The sequence below is a fragment of the Micromys minutus genome (assembly GCF_963924665.1).
Source record: "Micromys minutus genome assembly, chromosome: 2".
Lineage (NCBI taxonomy): Eukaryota > Metazoa > Chordata > Mammalia > Rodentia > Muridae > Micromys > Micromys minutus.
The window spans coordinates 51,562,951-51,581,666 of record NC_137971.1 but is presented as its reverse complement, the minus strand read 5'-3'; the positions used below and the strand labels follow the sequence as shown (position 1 = coordinate 51,581,666).

The window sequence follows — 18,716 nt, the reverse complement described above, 5'->3', positions numbered from 1 at the left end:
GGGTTGGATGTATTTTCAGGGTTCTGGGAAATAAACTACCCATATCCCTGAGTAAAGATAAGAGATAGGAAGGGTCAAAGAGGAGGTCAGTTCCCTAGCATTGTGCCTCAGAACCATCTATAATGTGATCTGATGCCCTCTTCTGGTACGTAGATGTGTATGCACGTAGAGTACTTACAGACAGGGCAGGGGAGCTAGGTTGATAAAGGGAGGAGCAGAAGCAGGACTGAGGACCTGTGCTGGAGAACATCAGGTAGGATGATGTTTAGAGCGAATACAAATAGTCTGCAGCCCCAGCATGCTGCCACAAATGGGGGGTGTATACTGGTGATGTGGGTAACAAGCTATGGTTGGTGACTGAAGAAACCTGAGCTCTGACCACTTTGGCCTTCCAGGGACCAGTATAGGCCAAACTAGCTTAGAATGAGGTGTTGGAAACCAAGAAATTAAGAGCTGGGTGGTGGTGACACTTGGGAAACAGAGGCAGGCTGATCTACAGATCAAGTTCCAGGATAGCCAAGGCCATCTCAAAAACAGAGAAGACTGTTCAAACACTGCCAAGTATTAGGGCCTGTGTTTGATGGTCAGAACCTAGTTGCTGGGCAGGGTGCAGGAGTGCACCCTTTAACCCCAGCACTTAAAGGCAGATCCAGGAAGATCTTTGAGGCCAAGTTGAGTTTTAGGCTAACCAAGGCTATGTTATGAAACCCAAGTGTGTATGGTCTGCACAAATTAATAACAAGCTTTTACAAAAGAGTTGCCACAAAAATTGGGTGGGTTATGGATATGAAATAAAGCAAATCCTTAAGAACTAATAAAAAATTTAGGCGGGATTACAGTGCTGGGAAGGTAGGAGACATGAGGGTTCCTGCCGCTCGCTGTGCTAAAGTAAGTCAGAACTACATATTGGAATCTGCTCAAAAAATCACTGATGGCAGTGGTGCTACACACCTTAATCCCAGCACTCAGGCAGATTCCAAGAGCCTGTGTGAAATTGGCACATGCAGGATAGATGAAGTTTGTTGATCACTATCCTAACTCCAGTTTCAGCCAGTCCTGTCCCAGGAACAGGGTGGAAAGTGATACAGCAGGACACTTCATCTCCAGGATACACAGCAAAAGTTGGGGAGGCCCTAAAACATGAAAAGCTGGACGTGAAGCCTGCCCTTCAGTACTTGAAGACCTGATGGGAGAGAATGGCAACAGTGGGAGCTGTGGACTCCTGCAACCGGCACAAGTCTTTTGGGAGTAATTAGCTATTATTTGAAGTTTGAGGCCCTCCACAGGAAATTCACATATGGTACTGTGAGCTAAATAAATATTCATGATTAAGGAGGATATAAGTCCTACTTGGGAAGGAACTGCTGTAATTTTGTGAGATGGTCTGAATGGTCTCATCAAATTGCCTTCTAAATAATTTTGGCTATAGATTAGTGTTAATGTCAATTCACAGATATGCATGGCCTTGAGTTCTAGGACTGGTGTGTGCCATCATGCTCAGCTGTTTACTTTTGTGTATGTGTACATGTATGCCACATGCAGTTGCCTGAGGATGACAGAAGGGGGCATTGGATTTTTTGGGACTTCAGTACAGAAGCTAATGTCAAGTTCTGGGACCCCAGAGGCTTCCTTTTGCATGGGCGGGAGGGAGCACAGTGGTAACTGCAGGTACTTCTAACTGCTGAGGCTAAGTGACGAGTGCTCAGTCATAAATAATGCGCTCATTATTATCTGAAGGCTTAGAGTACATGGTAGAATAGAGTACAGAGAGGAGCTGGAGGATAGAATGGGGGTATCATGTAGTCTTCAGAGCATGCTATAGAAATAGCAGTCCTGAGATCCCAGCAACTGTGATTTCCTACATGGGTCTTGCCAACATCCTGTTTTGGAAGGGATGAGACTCAAAAGGCTCCATTCCTCTCTGATGATAAATGGGTAGTTGAATGGTTGCTGAGGGAGGGAAGCACAGGCATTGTTAAGATGCCTGTGCTCCAATAAAGACTTCTCATTCAATAAGCAAGCAGTTCTCGTGCCTTCACTTCAGAATCAGAAGTGAGATCCATTAAGAGCAGTATGGGGTATTAATGTGATCATTAGACATGTACTTGATGATGTAATGAAAGCCACTATACATAATGCTAATAAACATCTGAAAAGAGAATGAAAGACTAAAATGTGGCTGGCAAGATGATTGACGGGTAAAAGCACGAGCCTGGACCAGAGTTTGGTCCCTGGAAACCAAGGTAGAAGGAAGGAATCAACTTGCCAGAATCATCCTTTGACTTCTGTATGTGTACCCCACACACACAATACTAAATACAATTTTAAAAACTAAAAATGGAAGTAGAGCTGAGGATGTAGCTCTGTGGTAGAGCACATGCCTTATAAGCCCAAGGACCTAGGCACTGACAAATCTGGAGTAAAAAGTGTCCATGTTGAATTCCCACTCCATCTGTGCAAGCATCTGTGTTTTCTTCCTGCCTGCTATGTTTGATAACCTGGCTCCAGGAAGTGAACAGGGCATTGTGCCCATGGTAGGGGCAGAGTCAGAGCTTAGCCTGAAAAGACCTGAGTGGCTTGCAGGTTAGGCCACACAGTTTGAACTGCTTGAGGACTCCAGACCCCCACCGACTGGAGGGCAGAAAGTTCTCAGAAACAGCTTGGCTATCCTAGAGCCCAGTTCAATAGCATCTTGTAGTTGTCCAACTTCTTGGCCTTCAGAGTAGAACACCCAGTTCTTCCCCTCAGCCTGCTACCCAGGAGGCACAGCCAGCTTTTGAATGAGCCTGAGGGCCTAGGTTCTATTCCCTCAAAGAAAGCAGCAGAAGCTAATACCTGTCTTCCCTCTACTCCCACCCCCACCCCCAATTAGGAGGCAACAGCTCATGAGGCAGGAATTTTATCCAAGAGTATACATTTAATAAAGGAGTCCAAGATTCAGTAAAGCAATCAGCCTATGGACACACAAGAAAATGCTGGGTCAGTACATGATCTGCACGTGGTATAGAAAATGGCATATGGAAGACCCATTCCCCGGTGCTGCTTGTGAGGCACCCAAGTTGTTCGGATGGAGGCCCAGCCTGTGAACAGTGTGAGGCCAGTAGCAGCCCCTGGCACTCCAGGTCCAGGTCTTCCCAGGAAAATGGAGAAAAGGGACAGAAGATGTTCCTTGAAGTCACAGCTAATAAAATCCCACTATTTAGCCTGGGTGGGAACCGGAGGAGAGAAAACCTCCAGTCACCTACTATTATGCAGGAGTTGGTTAGTTTCGTGGTTGTAGAAATCAAGTGCAGGGCCTAGGCAGGTGCTCTAACATGGGGCTATATCCCAGCCCTCTATTATTTTGAGATTGTAAATGTGGTAGTGCATGCCTTTAATCCCACCCAGCACTTGAGGCAGAGGCAGGTAGATCTGTAAGTTGGAAGCCAGCCTGGTCTAGGGAACAAGTTTCAGGATAGCCAAGGCAACAACAGAAACCCTGTCTTGAAATACCATAAGCAATCAAAATTAAGCTAAAAATAGAAGACTTCAAACTTATGCTCCTACTCTATCAACTTCCTAGGTGACATTCCAGGCTGGTGACACCCTGTTTATCCCATGTCACAAACAAACATGAGGATTGTTGTCTTTCACCCCTGCAGACCACAGGACTATAGTTCCCAGTAGCTCCTGCTTCAGGCTGCAGCCTCAGCCAAAGCTGTCCTGTAACCCGACCATCCCTCTGGAAAAGGTCACTTCAGAACTCCTTGAAGGACAGCAACAGGGGGAAGCTCAGAGCCGCTGGGTTTGGTGGGGGTGGGGTGAAAGCAGTGGTTCTCTACCTCAGGCATCTATCTTCCCCCACAGCACTCCCTGCAGCCCAGGGGCTTGGTCTCAGCAGCTGCCAGCCTCTTCTGTTCTAGCGGTATCTCTGTTGAGGACACACTCATTCTCGGCTCATGGATCTCTTGCCCATGCTCACAACCTCCCTGTCTTCATGCAGCCATGGACTATGTCCCAGCCAAGTGAGAAGTGGCTGTGACCATCTTGATAGCAACTTCATTGTGCCCCTGTGGTGGTACTCTAGGCAAATGTCACAGGCAAGCCCTGCTGCTCTGAGGAAGGGAGAAAGTGTCCTGTACTTGTGACAACCCTTTGGCCTCTCTAAAGAGGTCCAGAATCAGGTCCTACCTTTCATCTGTAGTTCAAGAAGGGACCCCAATTGGATAATGTCTTAGGAGAGTATCAATCAGAATGCTTTAGGCAAGCCTCAGGCCTTACAGATGAGTCCCACTCTGTCTGAAGTACCCTGCTCCAATCTTCCAAAAGCCAGCGGCCAGTAGACAAAGCCAGAAGGCTTAGGAATCCTGAAAGAAGTGGGTCAGCTGTGAACACACCCCTCCCTGGGCTGTGGGGAGCTTGTTCCTCCCTCCTCTCGACTTGCCCCCAAAATAGCTCCCTGAGCTTCATGGCCAAGACCCTCCCACGTCCGGGGAGGCGTGGCATGCTGCCCTGAGCCAGGCTTTAAATCCCCTCACAGCTGGGCAGCTCCACTCCCTGGTTGGGGGCACCGAGGCCATCATCTGTCCAGTTGAGCCCACCCTCCTGCAGCCATGTCCAGGCCTCTTTCAGACCAGGATAAGAGAAAGCAAATCAGTGTTCGTGGCCTAGCCGGCGTGGAAAATGTGTCTGAGCTGAAAAAGAACTTCAACCGCCACCTACATTTCACCCTGGTCAAGGATCGTAATGTGGCCACTCCGAGAGATTACTATTTTGCACTGGCTCACACCGTGCGGGACCACCTCGTGGGACGCTGGATCCGCACACAGCAGCATTACTACGAAAAGGACCCCAAGGTGCTACAGGAGGGGACGCCCTGGGTGGGAAATTAGCTGGGAATAGGGCCCAGCAGAGAGCTGAGATATCCCAAGCAAGCGGTAGTCCCTTCATGAGTTGAGGCCCAAGTTTCTACAGCAAAATTAATTGCTGTTTTAGGAGTCTGGGATTGGGGGTCTAGGGTAGACCAAGTACTGAGGAGGGAGACCTAAGCATGCTCAGAGTAGGCAGGCTACACATGTGCCAGACATGGTCGGAGGGGCTGCTAGTGAGCAGGAAATGTATACCCCTGTGGCCCGGTTTGGACCTGGCATAGAAGGACATGTCATCAAATGTATGCATGGCACAGTCTGCGTGTGCCACAGGCAGGGCAAAGCTGGGGCAGCTGGCATAGCAGGTATCAAATATCTGGTAGGGTCACTGGTAAATGTCAGGAACCTAACACCCCACAACCGGAGTGGGGGAGGGGCAGGGAGAGGCCCAGGAAATGGGGAGACAGTACCTTCAGCATCTTCATGCTTCTGCTCATCTCCAGACTGAGGCTTAGGGGCGAAGGGGAACAGCATTGCATGAACAGAAGGCAGTTCCAGCCCTGAGTCACCATATGACCTTGAAAATGACTTTCCTTTGGGCCTTTGCACTCAGAGCTGCTTCTCAATGCCCTGACTTCCTGATGGGCTATATTAGGAGGGATATGTACCTCAAAAGGGGTTCCCACTTCTCACATGTGGGATAGGACTGGCCAGCCTTATTCTTTAGAAGAGGAAACCGAGGCCAGATTGAAATGCATTTCAAAGGAATACAGGGGCATCATCTTTCTTTTCTGTTTGGCTCCAAAGTAAAACAGCTACTCTGAGCAGGCAGAAAAGAGCCAGCAGAAAAGAGATGAGACATGCTGGGGCCTGGCAGTAGGGCAGGAGGGTGAGAGGTTCAGACCCAGCTGTTCCTGCCTGAGCTGAACGTCAGTGGGGTGGTCCTGATCCTCTTCCCTGTTTGCCTGTCTCTGGGCAGAGGATCTACTACCTGTCTTTGGAATTCTACATGGGGCGGACACTCCAGAACACCATGGTGAACCTGGCCTTGGAGAATGCCTGCGATGAGGCCACATATCAGGTGGGGGAAGCACTTAAGGTTGGGGAGGTTCTCATGCTGGCACTTGGTTCTGATGGCTGCCACTCCTTCCCTTAGCTGGGCTTGGACATGGAGGAGCTGGAGGAGATCGAGGAGGATGCAGGGTTGGGCAATGGGGGCCTGGGACGCCTGGCAGGTGAGTCCGTAGCTTGTCGGGTAGGACAGAGGAGTTTCTTACGATGGATCCTTGATGCCAGTTCTCTGTACTCACAGCTTGCTTCTTGGATTCCATGGCTACACTGGGGCTAGCTGCCTATGGCTACGGGATCCGCTATGAATTTGGGATTTTTAATCAGAAGATCTCTGGGGGCTGGCAGGTGAGCCACCTAGACCCCAACCTTGTGGGACTCAGTCACAATAGAGAGCTTCTTCATTTGGTTGTCCATCCCCAGCTCCCCAGAGAAACATCCTTTTCTCCAAAAGCCTGGTGACCCCTGTGGTCAACTCCTGTGGAATGCTTGGGGCATACTATGTCCTTCTGGGTGATCCTGTGTGAGTACCTGGAGCTCATGTCACCTGTGTTTTCCCCAATCCTCTAGATGGAAGAAGCTGATGACTGGCTTCGCTATGGCAACCCCTGGGAGAAGGCCCGCCCAGAGTTCACACTGCCTGTGCACTTCTACGGTCGGGTGGAGCACAGCAGCCAGGGGGCCAAGTGGGTGGACACACAGGTGAAGATGAACACAGCTATGGCTTCTGGGGGGACACGGGAAAGAGGTGGAAGGATACTGAACCCCATGCCATTTTACAAAGGTGAACACTAAAGCTCAGATAGGTCAAGAGAGTTACTGGAGGTCACACAGCAGAGCGGGGTGATGCCAGCCAGAGTTATCCATCCATCACGGTAGGCAAAGTTCAACTCTGGGAGAAGAATGAACTATCCCTCCTCCAGCATCACTCCACCCTGGCCAGCTTCTTGCCTCAACACAAGACTTAGCGCAGTGATTGTAGTGATCTCTGCATACCTGTGCTGGGGAGCTGATGAAGGAAAGAAAATGGCGCCTCTTGGGTGGCACTGGCATGCTCAAAGCCACACAGCAAGTTGAGGGAGTCTGAGAGGCCACCTGGATGCCCCCATCCTGTGGCTGTAGTTATCAGTCTCCTCCAAGGCTGCATGGGAACCCCTAGACCTTGGAAATGGAGTTTGTTGATCTTTCATCTCCGCCCGGGGCCCATTCAGAGCTGCTGCCGCACATGCCAGGAGCCCCGGGCAGCCTGGCACATTTAGCTCTGGCTGGAAAGTTAGAGACCTGGCTCCCTCTGGCTTTCAACCTGCTGTCTGTTCAAACAGTCTCTCTGTCTCTCTCACCTGCATTCCCCTCTGCCCCACCAAGGATGTTGCTTGGTGTCTGGGCAGGAAGGTGAGGCCCCATATTAACTCCTCTGGAGCTGCCGCTGGTATTGTAGTAGCTGGCAGTTCTGTGTAGCAAATTGGTACTTACAGATCATGGGAGGCAGGGCTGGCATTGGTTACTGATAACTAGCCCAGTGGCTACCTAGATGTAAGGCCAGATAGAGTTGACCACTGTGTAATTATCCTGAACCCAAGATCCCCAGCCCTCTCCTGAGTCTATTGTGGTCTCATTTGATCAGGCCAGGATGTGGAGCAGCTACATTTGTCACTCTCTCCCTTCCCATAATCCTCATGGTAGTCTAAGGAAGCAGGTGTTGGGATTATGGGGTTGCTGGAGAGGCCTTATTTAATTACTTACTGCAGTGCTGAGGACTGAGAGGTCTTGCTCCTGTTTGGCATGTACTGAACCGCTGAGCTATATCCTTAGCCCCTTATTGCCCAGGCTGGTTTGAACTCACCGGCTAACCTAGGCAAGCCTTGAACTTATGATCCTCTGGCCTTAACTTCTCCAGTGGCTGGGATTCCAGGCCTGTACCAGCAGGCCTGGCTTCTTCTTATAGATGAGGCTCATAGAGGTTCCATGACTTGCTTCTGGGAAACCAGCTAGCAAACCTCACTGGGGAAACTGCAGTCTACCTTGGGCACTGGCAGAGTTCAGTGACAAGGATTTGAACTTCAGCTCTTGGTGGGGGAGGCCCCACCAATCAAACTCAGGTACTCCTCTGGGCTGGATTCTGACTCAGGTACCCCCTGTAGGTAGTGTTGGCCATGCCCTATGACACTCCCGTTCCTGGCTATCGAAACAACGTTGTCAACACCATGCGCCTCTGGTCGGCCAAGGCACCTAATGACTTCAACCTCAAGGACTGTGAGTCCCTCTGCTGGTAGCTGGCAGCCCTTGTCACCTCTGCTTGGCTCATGCCCAGCCCTAGCCTCACCCTGACCCATTTTGTCCCTCAGTCAATGTTGGCGGCTACATCCAGGCTGTGCTGGACCGAAACCTGGCTGAGAACATCTCACGTGTTTTGTACCCCAATGATAATGTGCGTTGCCCTTCAAACTGGAGACTGGAAACCCAAATCCTTGGGGAGGGACAGGGTAGCCCCGGGACCTTTGTAACTATCCTAGTCCTTTATTGCTGTCCCTGTGTGTCCTATCAAATCTTTGAGTCCTGAGGGAGGGGTTGGGGTATGCCATTTCCTGAGAGCTGTTTTCCTGGGGAACCCTCACAGGATTCCTCGTTCATCTGTCTTTCTGATACCATCTGCTATAGTTACTTGGTGGGGTAAAGACCCCTGGGTCCAGAGGGTGGGGGCAGTTTAGGCCTCTAGGACATTGTGTGGTAGGGGCTCTCCTGGTCACACCCACAGTAGTTTGGGGCCCAACCCCTGCCATCGCAACCACATTCTGCCTTGCACCTTAGTTCTTTGAAGGGAAGGAGTTGCGGCTGAAGCAGGAGTACTTTGTGGTGGCTGCCACCCTCCAGGACATCATCCGGCGCTTCAAGTCCTCCAAGTTTGGCAGCCGTGATCCTGTGCGCACAAACTTTGACGCCTTCCCAGATAAGGTAGCATGCTGGTCTGAAGGCTTCTGTCTCCCTCTCCCTTGAGTCCCATGGCCTCTTCCTTCCAGCCTCACTTCGAGGAGTGGAGGCTGGGAGCTTGTTGGGGAATGACTTGCTCAGCTCAGGATACCACTCCAGCTGCCACCATGCCTGGTCTCAGCTCAACCACAGAACTTCATTCGGCCTTTTGGGGACACAGAAGGGGCGAGGAGCATTTACAATCATCCTTGGTCTGGAACCCTTCCTGATTAGCCACTCCTCTCCACAGGTGGCCATCCAGCTCAATGACACCCACCCTTCTTTGGCCATCCCTGAACTAATGAGGATTCTGGTGGACCTAGAACGACTGGACTGGGACAAGGTAGGTATCAGCCACTTCACCCCTACAGGAGTGAAGTCCCCACTGTCCCAGGGTCTCTTTACTAGCGTGAGATAGAAGGTCAGCAGTGGACCAGAGAGCTTGCTGAAACCCAGCTGGGCCCTGGGGGAGCCATATACCACACAGTGGGTGGAGAACATCTGTCCCGACTTACTACACTGTATCCCAGGCCTGGGACGTGACAGTGAGGACCTGTGCCTACACCAACCACACAGTGCTGCCTGAAGCCCTGGAGCGCTGGCCGGTGCACCTCATGGAGACACTGCTTCCCCGCCACCTGCAGATCATTTACGAGATCAACCAGCGTTTCCTTAACGTGAGCTGGGACAGCGTGGTAGTGGGACCCTAGCCTTGAACTCAGGAAGCCTATGGGCTCAGTCTGTGGGGTTGAGGGAGGGGAAGTAGAGACTAATCCTGGGTCCGGATCCTGGTCTTAGCTCTGGGCTCTTTGGGGGCACAGCGGGTGGCGGCCGCATTTCCTGGGGACGTAGATAGGCTGCGACGCATGTCACTCGTGGAGGAAGGAGCAGTGAAACGCATCAACATGGCACACCTGTGCATTGCTGGCTCGCACGCAGTCAACGGCGTGGCTCGCATCCATTCGGAGATCCTCAAGAAAACCATGTAAGATTCTCCACAAGCCAGGCTTCCGCTGCGTAGGCCCCGCCCCTTCACTTGACACCAGCCAGGATTTCCTGGGCAGACCCTTCCCCTGAGTGACCTTCCACCCTGTGACTCAGGGCCGACTTAGCAGCAAGCAACCATAACGCTGAGCTCTCTCACCCACCTCATGGTGGACCCATTCTTAGAACACACTAGCCTCTTTTCAGTACAATCCTGTCCCTGTTGACCTCCTCTTACATACAGCACCCCTACCTGCCCCAGGTCAGCACCTGCATTCAGGCCTCTTACAGGAATAATAAATAAATAAATAAAATAGGGAGCTCGATAGGAGAGTGCTTCCCAGGTTAATGGTAATCCCAACCTGCAGCTTCAAAGACTTTTATGAGCTGGAGCCTCACAAATTCCAGAACAAGACCAACGGCATCACCCCTCGGCGCTGGCTGGTTCTGTGTAACCCGGGGCTGGCAGAGGTCATCGCTGAGGTGAGAGCTCACGCTGACAGGACCAGTGTAGGTGGCGACAAAATAGTCAGGTGGTTAGCTCCCTATACAGCAGCCCCAGCTTCCGCACTGCAGTCCTGTACTGTGTTCCCCAGGCTGACATCCACTTGGAGGAAAAGGCACTGCTTTCTTACTTGAACAAGCTTGCCCTTTGGCTATCTAGAGGCTAACCTGCTAGAGTTCACAGTCTAACGGAAGGTGTTGTCACATCTGAAGGGAGACTGCAAAGGGGCAGGGGGTTGGTGGGGAGGCTGGACAAGGTCATGCCAACAGAAGGAAAGGCCAGAGGTCAGGAGGCCTGCTGGGGTCATGTGAAGCAGTCACCGGAGGGTTCAGTGTTAGTACAGTAGAAAGATGGGTGTATTCACATTCCTCTGGCTAGGCGGCTTTGGGAAGAGAAGTCCAAGGTGGAAGAGTCTAGTTAGCCTGCAGGAGGGAGGCCAGGATGGGGTAGTCTTGGCTGAAAGCTGTCTTCCCACAGCGCATTGGTGAGGAGTACATCTCAGATCTGGACCAGCTGCGCAAGCTCCTCTCCTATGTGGATGATGAAGCCTTTATCCGTGATGTGGCCAAAGTGAAGCAGGTGGGGAGGCCCTGCAACCTGGAACTCCTGCCTCAGGGCTAGCATCTGGAGAGGACAGGAAGGGGTCTGATGGCTGGGTCAGGAGAGGCCACGAGAGTCCATCTCTCCCACCAGACTGTCAGTGGTGGGAAGCTATCTGCTATTGTTAAGAGGATGCTGACATTGATTAATAATGTCTGCCTTGGTGCAGGGGCTGAGGGGAGTAGTAGTAGGTGAGCTTCTCCTGGATCTGTGTGAGGGAGACAATGAGGATTTTGTGGGGTTTTCTTTTCTTTTTTTTTTTTTTTTTGGAGCTGAAGCACCACTGATGAGCCTTCTGCCTCTTCAACCTGTAGGAAAACAAGTTGAAATTTTCTGCATACCTCGAGCGGGAATACAAGGTCCACATCAACCCCAACTCCCTCTTCGATGTCCAAGTGAAAAGGATTCACGAATACAAGCGCCAGCTTCTCAATTGTCTTCATATCATCACTTTGTATAACCGTGAGTGGCTGTGACCTACCGGGCTCCGTCCCCAGGGCCCAGCATTTCCCAGAGTGCCACCAGCGGCTAGATGGGCATCTCCTGAGGGCTGGTGACTCCCTTAGATGATGTGGTGTTATTCCCATATCTTAGTTTCATTTCCTGTTGCTGTCATAAGATTGTCCAACGAAAGCGCTTAAGGAAAGGGGGTTTATGTGGCTCAGCATTCCCAATTACAGCCTGTCACTGTGGGGAGGTCAAGTACTTGAAGCAGCTAGTCACATTCAGTCTTCAGTCAAGAGCAGAGAACGGGAGCGGTAGATTATGCACAGCAGTGGCGCCTCCCCTCTCTCTTTCTGAGGTAGGATCTCACTATGTAGCCTCAGCTTGCCTGGAACTTCTGTGTAGACCAGGCTCCCCTTGAGCTCACAGAGCTCTGTCTGTCTCTGCCTTAGTGCTGAAAGCATGCACTATCATGTCTGACCCTCTGTTCTTACATAGCTTATTTTACATTTGCTTATTTATTGCGTGTTCTGTGCATGTGTGCATACCATGATGTATCACACCCTCGGAGGATAACTTTCAAGAGTTAGTGCTCTCCTTCGACTTTGTGCACCCCAAGGCTTGAACTCAGGTCATCGGACTCGGCAGCCAGTGCTGTTGCCTGCTAAACCATCTCGCTGGCCCCGCTTTCTCCACTCCCACACAGTACAGAACACCTAGGGAAAAGTGTCACCTCTCCATTAATATAATAGAGACGACCCCTTACTGACATGGCCAAAGGCCTGCCTTCCCCCCTGCCCCCGCAGCCCACCAGGTGATTCTAGATTTTGTCAAGTTGGCAGCATTAACTACCACACCCCACACCACAGAACAAACCGAGGCTCAGTGAAGGAGTGACAGACACAGAACAAAGTGACCAACCCATGCTGACACTGCCCATGTACCAGCCCTGGCTATGGCTGCCTGCCCAGGCTTGATGCTTCTCTTCTCTACAGGCATCAAAAGGGAGCCCAGTAGATTCATGGTGCCAAGGACTATCATGATCGGAGGCAAGGTGAGAAACCTAGGGCAGACTGGCCCTGTATCTTGAACATATGCCTGGGCAGTCACAAGATCAAGGTGTGGGGAAGGAGGGTGAGACACTGACCCCAGACTGTTCCACAGGCTGCTCCCGGGTACCACATGGCTAAGATGATCATCAAGCTCATCACTGCCATTGGGGATGTGGTCAACCACGACCCTGCGGTAGGAGACCGCCTCCGAGTGATCTTCCTGGAGAACTACCGAGTCTCACTGGCAGAGAAAGGTGGGTGCTGCAGTAGCTGCACAGGGAGCTCTGACTAGTTCAGTGCCAGAGGAGGCTTTAGCCATTTTCTCCTGGCCTGTGGTCAGGGTAAAGAAGAAATCGGAGGGGCTGGAGAGGTGGCTGAGGGGTTAAGAGCACTGGCTGTTTGTCCAGGTGATCTGGGTTTGATTCCCAGCACCCATGTGGCAGTTTCAAGTCTCTGAAGCGGCAGTCCTAGGAGATCTGTTGCCCTCTTCTGGCCACTACAGGCACTGCATGCATGTGGTACATATACATGCAGCCAAAATGCCCCATCCATAAAATAAAATAAAAATTATTTAAAAAATAATAAGATGGAAAACAACTGAGGAGGACTACATAACATGTGTGTGCACGCACGTGCACACACACGCGTGCACACACACATAAACACGTGCAGACACACACCATACCTGTACAAGGAAACCAAACAAAACCTGAAAAAAACTATATCAGTGAAAAGATCACACAGTGAGGCTGGAGAGATGGCTCAGCGGTTAAGAGCACTGGCTGCTCTTCCAGAGGTCCTGAGTTCAAATCCCAGCAACCACATGGTGGCTCACAACCATCTGTAATGGGATCTGATGCCCTCTTCTGGTGTGTCTGAAGACAGCCACTGTGTACTTATATAAGAAAAAGAAAGATCACACAGTGAGTTTAAGGCCAGCCTATGTGCACACAGGAAGTTCCAGGTTAGCTGGGGCTATGTGGTGAAGCCCAGTGCCAAACAACAAAAACATTAGAGGGACAGGTTCAGGTTGGAATCTGTAAAAGGCTGGGTTGAGGGTGAGAAACTTGGACGGTAGACTCTCACAGGTTGAAGCAGAGAGGTGTCCGAATCTGTCTGTGTCTAACTCAGCCGGGTGGGGCTCTTCCTGGGGCTGACCGCGTCTCTTCTGCCGCCCTGCAGTTATTCCCGCCGCCGACCTCTCAGAGCAGATCTCCACCGCGGGCACCGAGGCCTCAGGCACTGGCAACATGAAGTTCATGCTCAATGGGGCTCTGACCATTGGCACCATGGATGGTGCCAACGTGGAGATGGCAGAGGAGGCAGGGGAGGAGAATTTCTTCATCTTTGGCATGCGAGTGGAGGACGTGGAAAGGCTGGACCAGAGAGGGTATGGGGTCAGAGTGTCAGAATGAATGGTTCACAGTCAAGAGGCATGCTGGAGAGACTGGCTGGCCTGTGCAGCATCTTAGTTATGGCTGCCGAGACGCTGGAAAACTAGAAAGGGAGCTTGTGGCAAACAAGGTTAAAGGGAGGAGAAAGGAGGAAGTGACAGAATGGGAGGAAAGGAAAGTTGAAATTTAATACTGTTGTGAAATTGGAGGTAAAATTAAATCATTAGTTTTCTGGACACTGCAGCAGAAAGGGACAAAGACTTAATAGTGATAAAGCGATCCTTCAGGAGAGACTCTTTCTTGGCTACTTTTTTATGTTTGTTTTTCAAGAAAGGGTTTCTGTGTAGCCCTGGCTGTCCTGGAACTTACTCTGTAGATCAGGGCTGGCCTCTTCATATTTTAGATTTACTTGTTTTATTTTGTATGTATGTATGTATGTATGTATGTATGTATGTATTTTTATAGTACAGAATAGAGTTTATTTAGGGCTGGGGAGGGGAGTTAAGAAGGTAGTAGGGGTGGAGAGAGAAGAGGAGAGGAGTAGAGAGGCAGAGGCCGGCCATGAGCACATGGAGGGGGGGAAGGGAATGGGGAGAGAAGGGGTAAGGGGGGAGAGCAAGGGCGCAAGAGGCCAAGAGCATATGTATTTATTTTATTTTGCCTGCATACCATGTACATGTCTAGTGTCTTTGGAGGTTAGAGGCATCAAATCCCTTAGAACCCAAATTAAAGATGACTGTTAGATGCCATTGGGAACCTCAGTTCCCAAGAACATTAAGTACTCTTAACCACTGGGCCATCTTGCCAACCCAATTGTGATTTTTTAAAAATTTACTTTTGTTATTTTTATTTATGTTTATGTGGGGGGTATGTGAGTGAATGATGCCACATAAATGCAGAGGCCAGAAGAAGATGTAGAAAAATCTCCTGAGGCTGAACCACTTAAAAAGTCAAACATGGTCCCAACTGACCTGTCGGCCTTGACTATTTGACAAGTTCCAGGCCCGTGGGAGACCCTGTCTCAAAAAATGCAAGGAACTTGAGGAACACCCAAAGTTGACCTCTGGCCTCACACACGTGCATAGGTGCGCACACACACACACACACACACACACACACACACACACACACACACACAATATATGGTCATTAACTGGAAAAATACAAGGCTAGGGCGATGGCACAGTAGTTTGCCATGAGGACCAAAGATTAGATTCCCAGCATCCACAAAAAGCCAGGCATAGCAAAGGCAGGAAAACCCTGAAGCAAGCCTACCAGCTAGCATAGCTGAATTAGCTAACTCAGTTCAGTGAGAGATCATGCCCCAGGAAACTAAAGACAACTATTGTCTGCCTCTGGGTACACATACACTTCCCAGCATGCATGCACACACACACACACACATATCACAAACAAAAATGAGAGATACAAAACATCAAAGAAAATAATTGGTACCAGGTAGTGGTGGTGTATGCCTTTAATCCCAGGCAGAGGCAGGTGGATCTCTTTGAGTGTGAAGCCAGCCTGGTCTACAGAGCAAGTTCCAAGACAACCAGGGTTACACAGAGAAGCTCTGTCTCCAAAACCAAAACCCAAAAGTCTGGCATTGTAATCTCATATGATTCATGGAGCCCTGGATAGCCCTGAACTCCTCTCCTCTGGCTTCCACCCCTGGGAGCCAGAATTACAAATGTGTATGTACTGTAGCACCAGGCTAATTTGTAAATGTTTAAATAGTGCTCCATGCTACAGCCAAGATATATATATATATATATATACACACACATATATAATATTTATTTATGTATGTGAGTACACTGTCACTCTCTTCAGACAAACCAGAAGAGGGCATCAGATCTCATTACAGATGGTTGTGAGCCACCATGTGGTTGCTGGGAATTGAACTCGGGACCTCTGGAAGAGCAGCCAGTGCTCTTAACCACAGAGCCATCTCTCCAGCCCCAAGCTGTATATTTTTAAAAATGTTTTTAAACTTTTATGTGTGAGTGTTCTACCTGCATATGTGTCCTATGCCATGGAGCCAGAGTTGGATTCCCTAGGGCAGGAGTTACAGTTGTGAACTGTCATGTGGGTGCTGGGAATTGAACCCTGGTCTCTCAGAAGACTGAGTGACTGAAGCATCTCTTCAGCTTCCCAGCCAATCTATTTTGTAACTGATTCTAAACCCCAGGGCATTAAAACTAAACTGTTGTAAATGTTATTGCTGGGAGCCAACTTTCCAGTCAATGCCCCATTGTTTGATTATTCCATTGAGAATTATTAGGGAAGCCAGATGGTTGTAGCTCATACTTTTACTTCTAGTACTTAGGAGGCAGAGGCAGGAAAGTCACTGTTGAGTTCATGGCCAGCCTGGTTTATACAGCAAGTTCTAGAATATCCAGGCCTTTACAATGAAGCCCTAGCTCAAAAGGAAGAAAATGAAAAGGTTACTGCCCAGCCTACTGCTTTATGTAGTGTGCAAAACAAACTGTTCTTTTTATTTTATTTTATTTTTTTTATTTTTGGTATTTTAAGACAAGGTTTCTCTGTGTTGCCCTGGCTGTCCAGGAACTCACTTTGTAGACCAGGCTGGACTTAAACTCAGAGGTCTGCCTGCTTCTGCCTCCTGAGTGCTAAGATGAAAGGTGGCTGAGTTTGGGATAAATATTAGAAGGTGAATACTCACGGATCAAAAAGTTCTTGGGCCAAGCGTATCGGTCAGTAGATAAGAGTGCTTGTGCTACAAGTCTGACAACCTGAACCCATGCAGAAGCAGAGCACAGTGTGTGTAATCCCAAGAAGCCCGTAGAAAAAGGGAGGCACAGATGTGAGATGGGAGGCTCAGAAGCTGGCAGGCTGGCTAACATGTCTTACACAGTGTCAAAGAGACCCCGTCTCCAAAACAAGCAACAAAGGTGGTGAAGAGCCCCTGAAACTTGTCCTTCCTAGTGAGGCATGCTCACAGCCCCACACAGAGGCAAAGATGTGAGAGTTCCTAAGTCTCAGGCATGGAGTTTCAGACACTTCTGGCAGGTTGGTCCCACTTTACACTTCCACCAACAGCTTCAGGGAGCTGGCATTTACTGCTGAAAGAGCTTTTTCCTAGAAATTTCATACTTTGAATGGGGCACGGTGGCGCACACCTCTATTTCTGGAGGCAGAGGCAGGCGAATCAGTCTGTACCATCCCGATCTATATGCAGAGTTCTAGGCCAGACAGGGTGATGTAGTAAGACCCTGCCTCAGAAAAAAAGAAAGACAAACAAACAAACAAACAAACAATCTGGGATGTTCAAGGCCAGACTCCAGCTTTCAAAACAATCTGACTGCCGAGGACAGGGTAGCGTGCCAGCGTGGAGACTGCGTCACAAAGCCGGGCAGTCAAGGACCTGGGATCACTGGAAGGAGACTGTTGTTGACTGTCAGGGGGCAGAGAGTCAGGGAGGGAGGGTAGGCATCTCTGTGGTGGGTTTAAGACAGGGTTGAATGGATGTTACCTTGACAGTGAGGGAAAGCCGGCCCCAGCCTGTAATGAGCTCGGTCTGACTGTGGGAGCTTCAGTGCCACATCCTTGGATGTGCCTGTTAGAGGTGGGTTTGGGGCAGTGGAAAAAGACTTTCATTGAAGATTTTGTTTTGTGGTGCAGCTGGGGATGGAAGCCAGGGCCCCTCTGACACCAGGCAGGCCCTCCGCCTGCTTTCCAAGCACTTGAAAGATGGGTCCTCACTTGGAGTCTTGAGAACCAAGACTTGTCTTTGTGTTTGCTTTTTTTTTTTTTTAAATTAGGGGTGTGTGTTTGTGTATACATACGTGCACTGAGCCACTGCTACAGCCCCGGATTCATCTTTTGTCTTCCCTGGGCCTGAGTGTTTCCATCTGTGAAGGGGAGAAAAGCTAGACTGCATTGGAGCTGGGGAGGCCCTGGGCCTCGGGTCTGCCCAGCTTTTCTCTGGGGAGCTGAGCACAGGTATGCTCTGGCAGGTACAACGCCCAGGAGTACTACGACCGAATTCCCGAGCTTCGGCAGATCATCGAACAGTTAAGCAGTGGCTTCTTCTCCCCCAAACAGCCTGACCTGTTCAAGGACATTGTCAACATGCTCATGCACCATGACCGGTGAGCTGTCTGGCTAGGCTGCATGGAGGCTCTCGGATGAACAGGGTTGGGTGGGTGGGGAAGCTGGCTGGGGACTTGGCCTTTGACCTCACAGAGCTCTGGTGTCTCCTTCCTCCTCTAGGTTTAAAGTCTTTGCAGATTATGAGGAATATATTAAATGCCAGGACAGAGTCAGTGAGTTGTACAAGGTGAGGGGCCATTGGTCAGGGGCTGGCAGGGTTTTGGTTCTGGCTTGGGGATGAGGGAGAGTGGAACCAGCCTGCTGGCAGAATGAGCCTAGATTCCCTTGCTGTCTCCAGAACCCAAGAGAGTGGACAAGGATGGTGATCAGGAACATAGCCACCTCTGGCAAGTTTTCCAGTGATCGCACTATTGCCCAGTATGCCCGGGAGATCTGGGGTGTTGAACCTTCTCGCCAGCGTCTGCCAGCCCCGGATGAGAAGATCTGAGCTTCCACACCAGACCCCATACCTGCTCTTGAGTCTGTTTGCAATTCCTGGGGTTAGGCCCACTCCAGGGGGTGGGCCCCAGAAATTACATCTCTACCCTCCCCCCTTTGAAGCCTCTTTTATCAGTCTTTAGGTCCTGATGCCCAGTGTGACTAAAGACCCTGCCCTCTTCTTTTCCTTCAACTCCCTACCCCTTTTATTTATGTATGGGGTCTAACCAAGTACACCCACTCCCCAATAAATCGACTCTCCCTGATCTCCCTTACTCTTCTCTCTGTTGCAAAAATATTT

The 18,716-nt window shown here is 50.1% G+C and overlaps 1 protein-coding gene across 1 annotated transcript; it reads left to right on the top strand.

Moving 5' to 3' along the window:
* The first annotated feature begins 4,521 nt into the window (after positions 1-4,521).
* PYGM (glycogen phosphorylase, muscle associated) lies at positions 4,522-18,681 on the top strand. The gene is made up of 20 exons (XM_080913472.1): positions 4,522-4,835; positions 5,827-5,928; positions 6,004-6,082; positions 6,160-6,263; positions 6,486-6,617; positions 8,057-8,168; positions 8,261-8,343; positions 8,724-8,867; positions 9,133-9,225; positions 9,413-9,559; positions 9,704-9,867; positions 10,235-10,349; positions 10,849-10,950; positions 11,286-11,433; positions 12,411-12,469; positions 12,580-12,721; positions 13,650-13,857; positions 17,842-17,976; positions 18,098-18,164; positions 18,276-18,681. The coding sequence occupies exons 1-20, from the start codon at positions 4,593-4,595 to the stop codon at positions 18,423-18,425; spliced, it is 2,529 nt and encodes an 842-aa protein (XP_080769598.1). The 5' UTR covers positions 4,522-4,592; the 3' UTR covers positions 18,426-18,681.
* Positions 18,682-18,716: the final 35 nt, after the last annotated feature.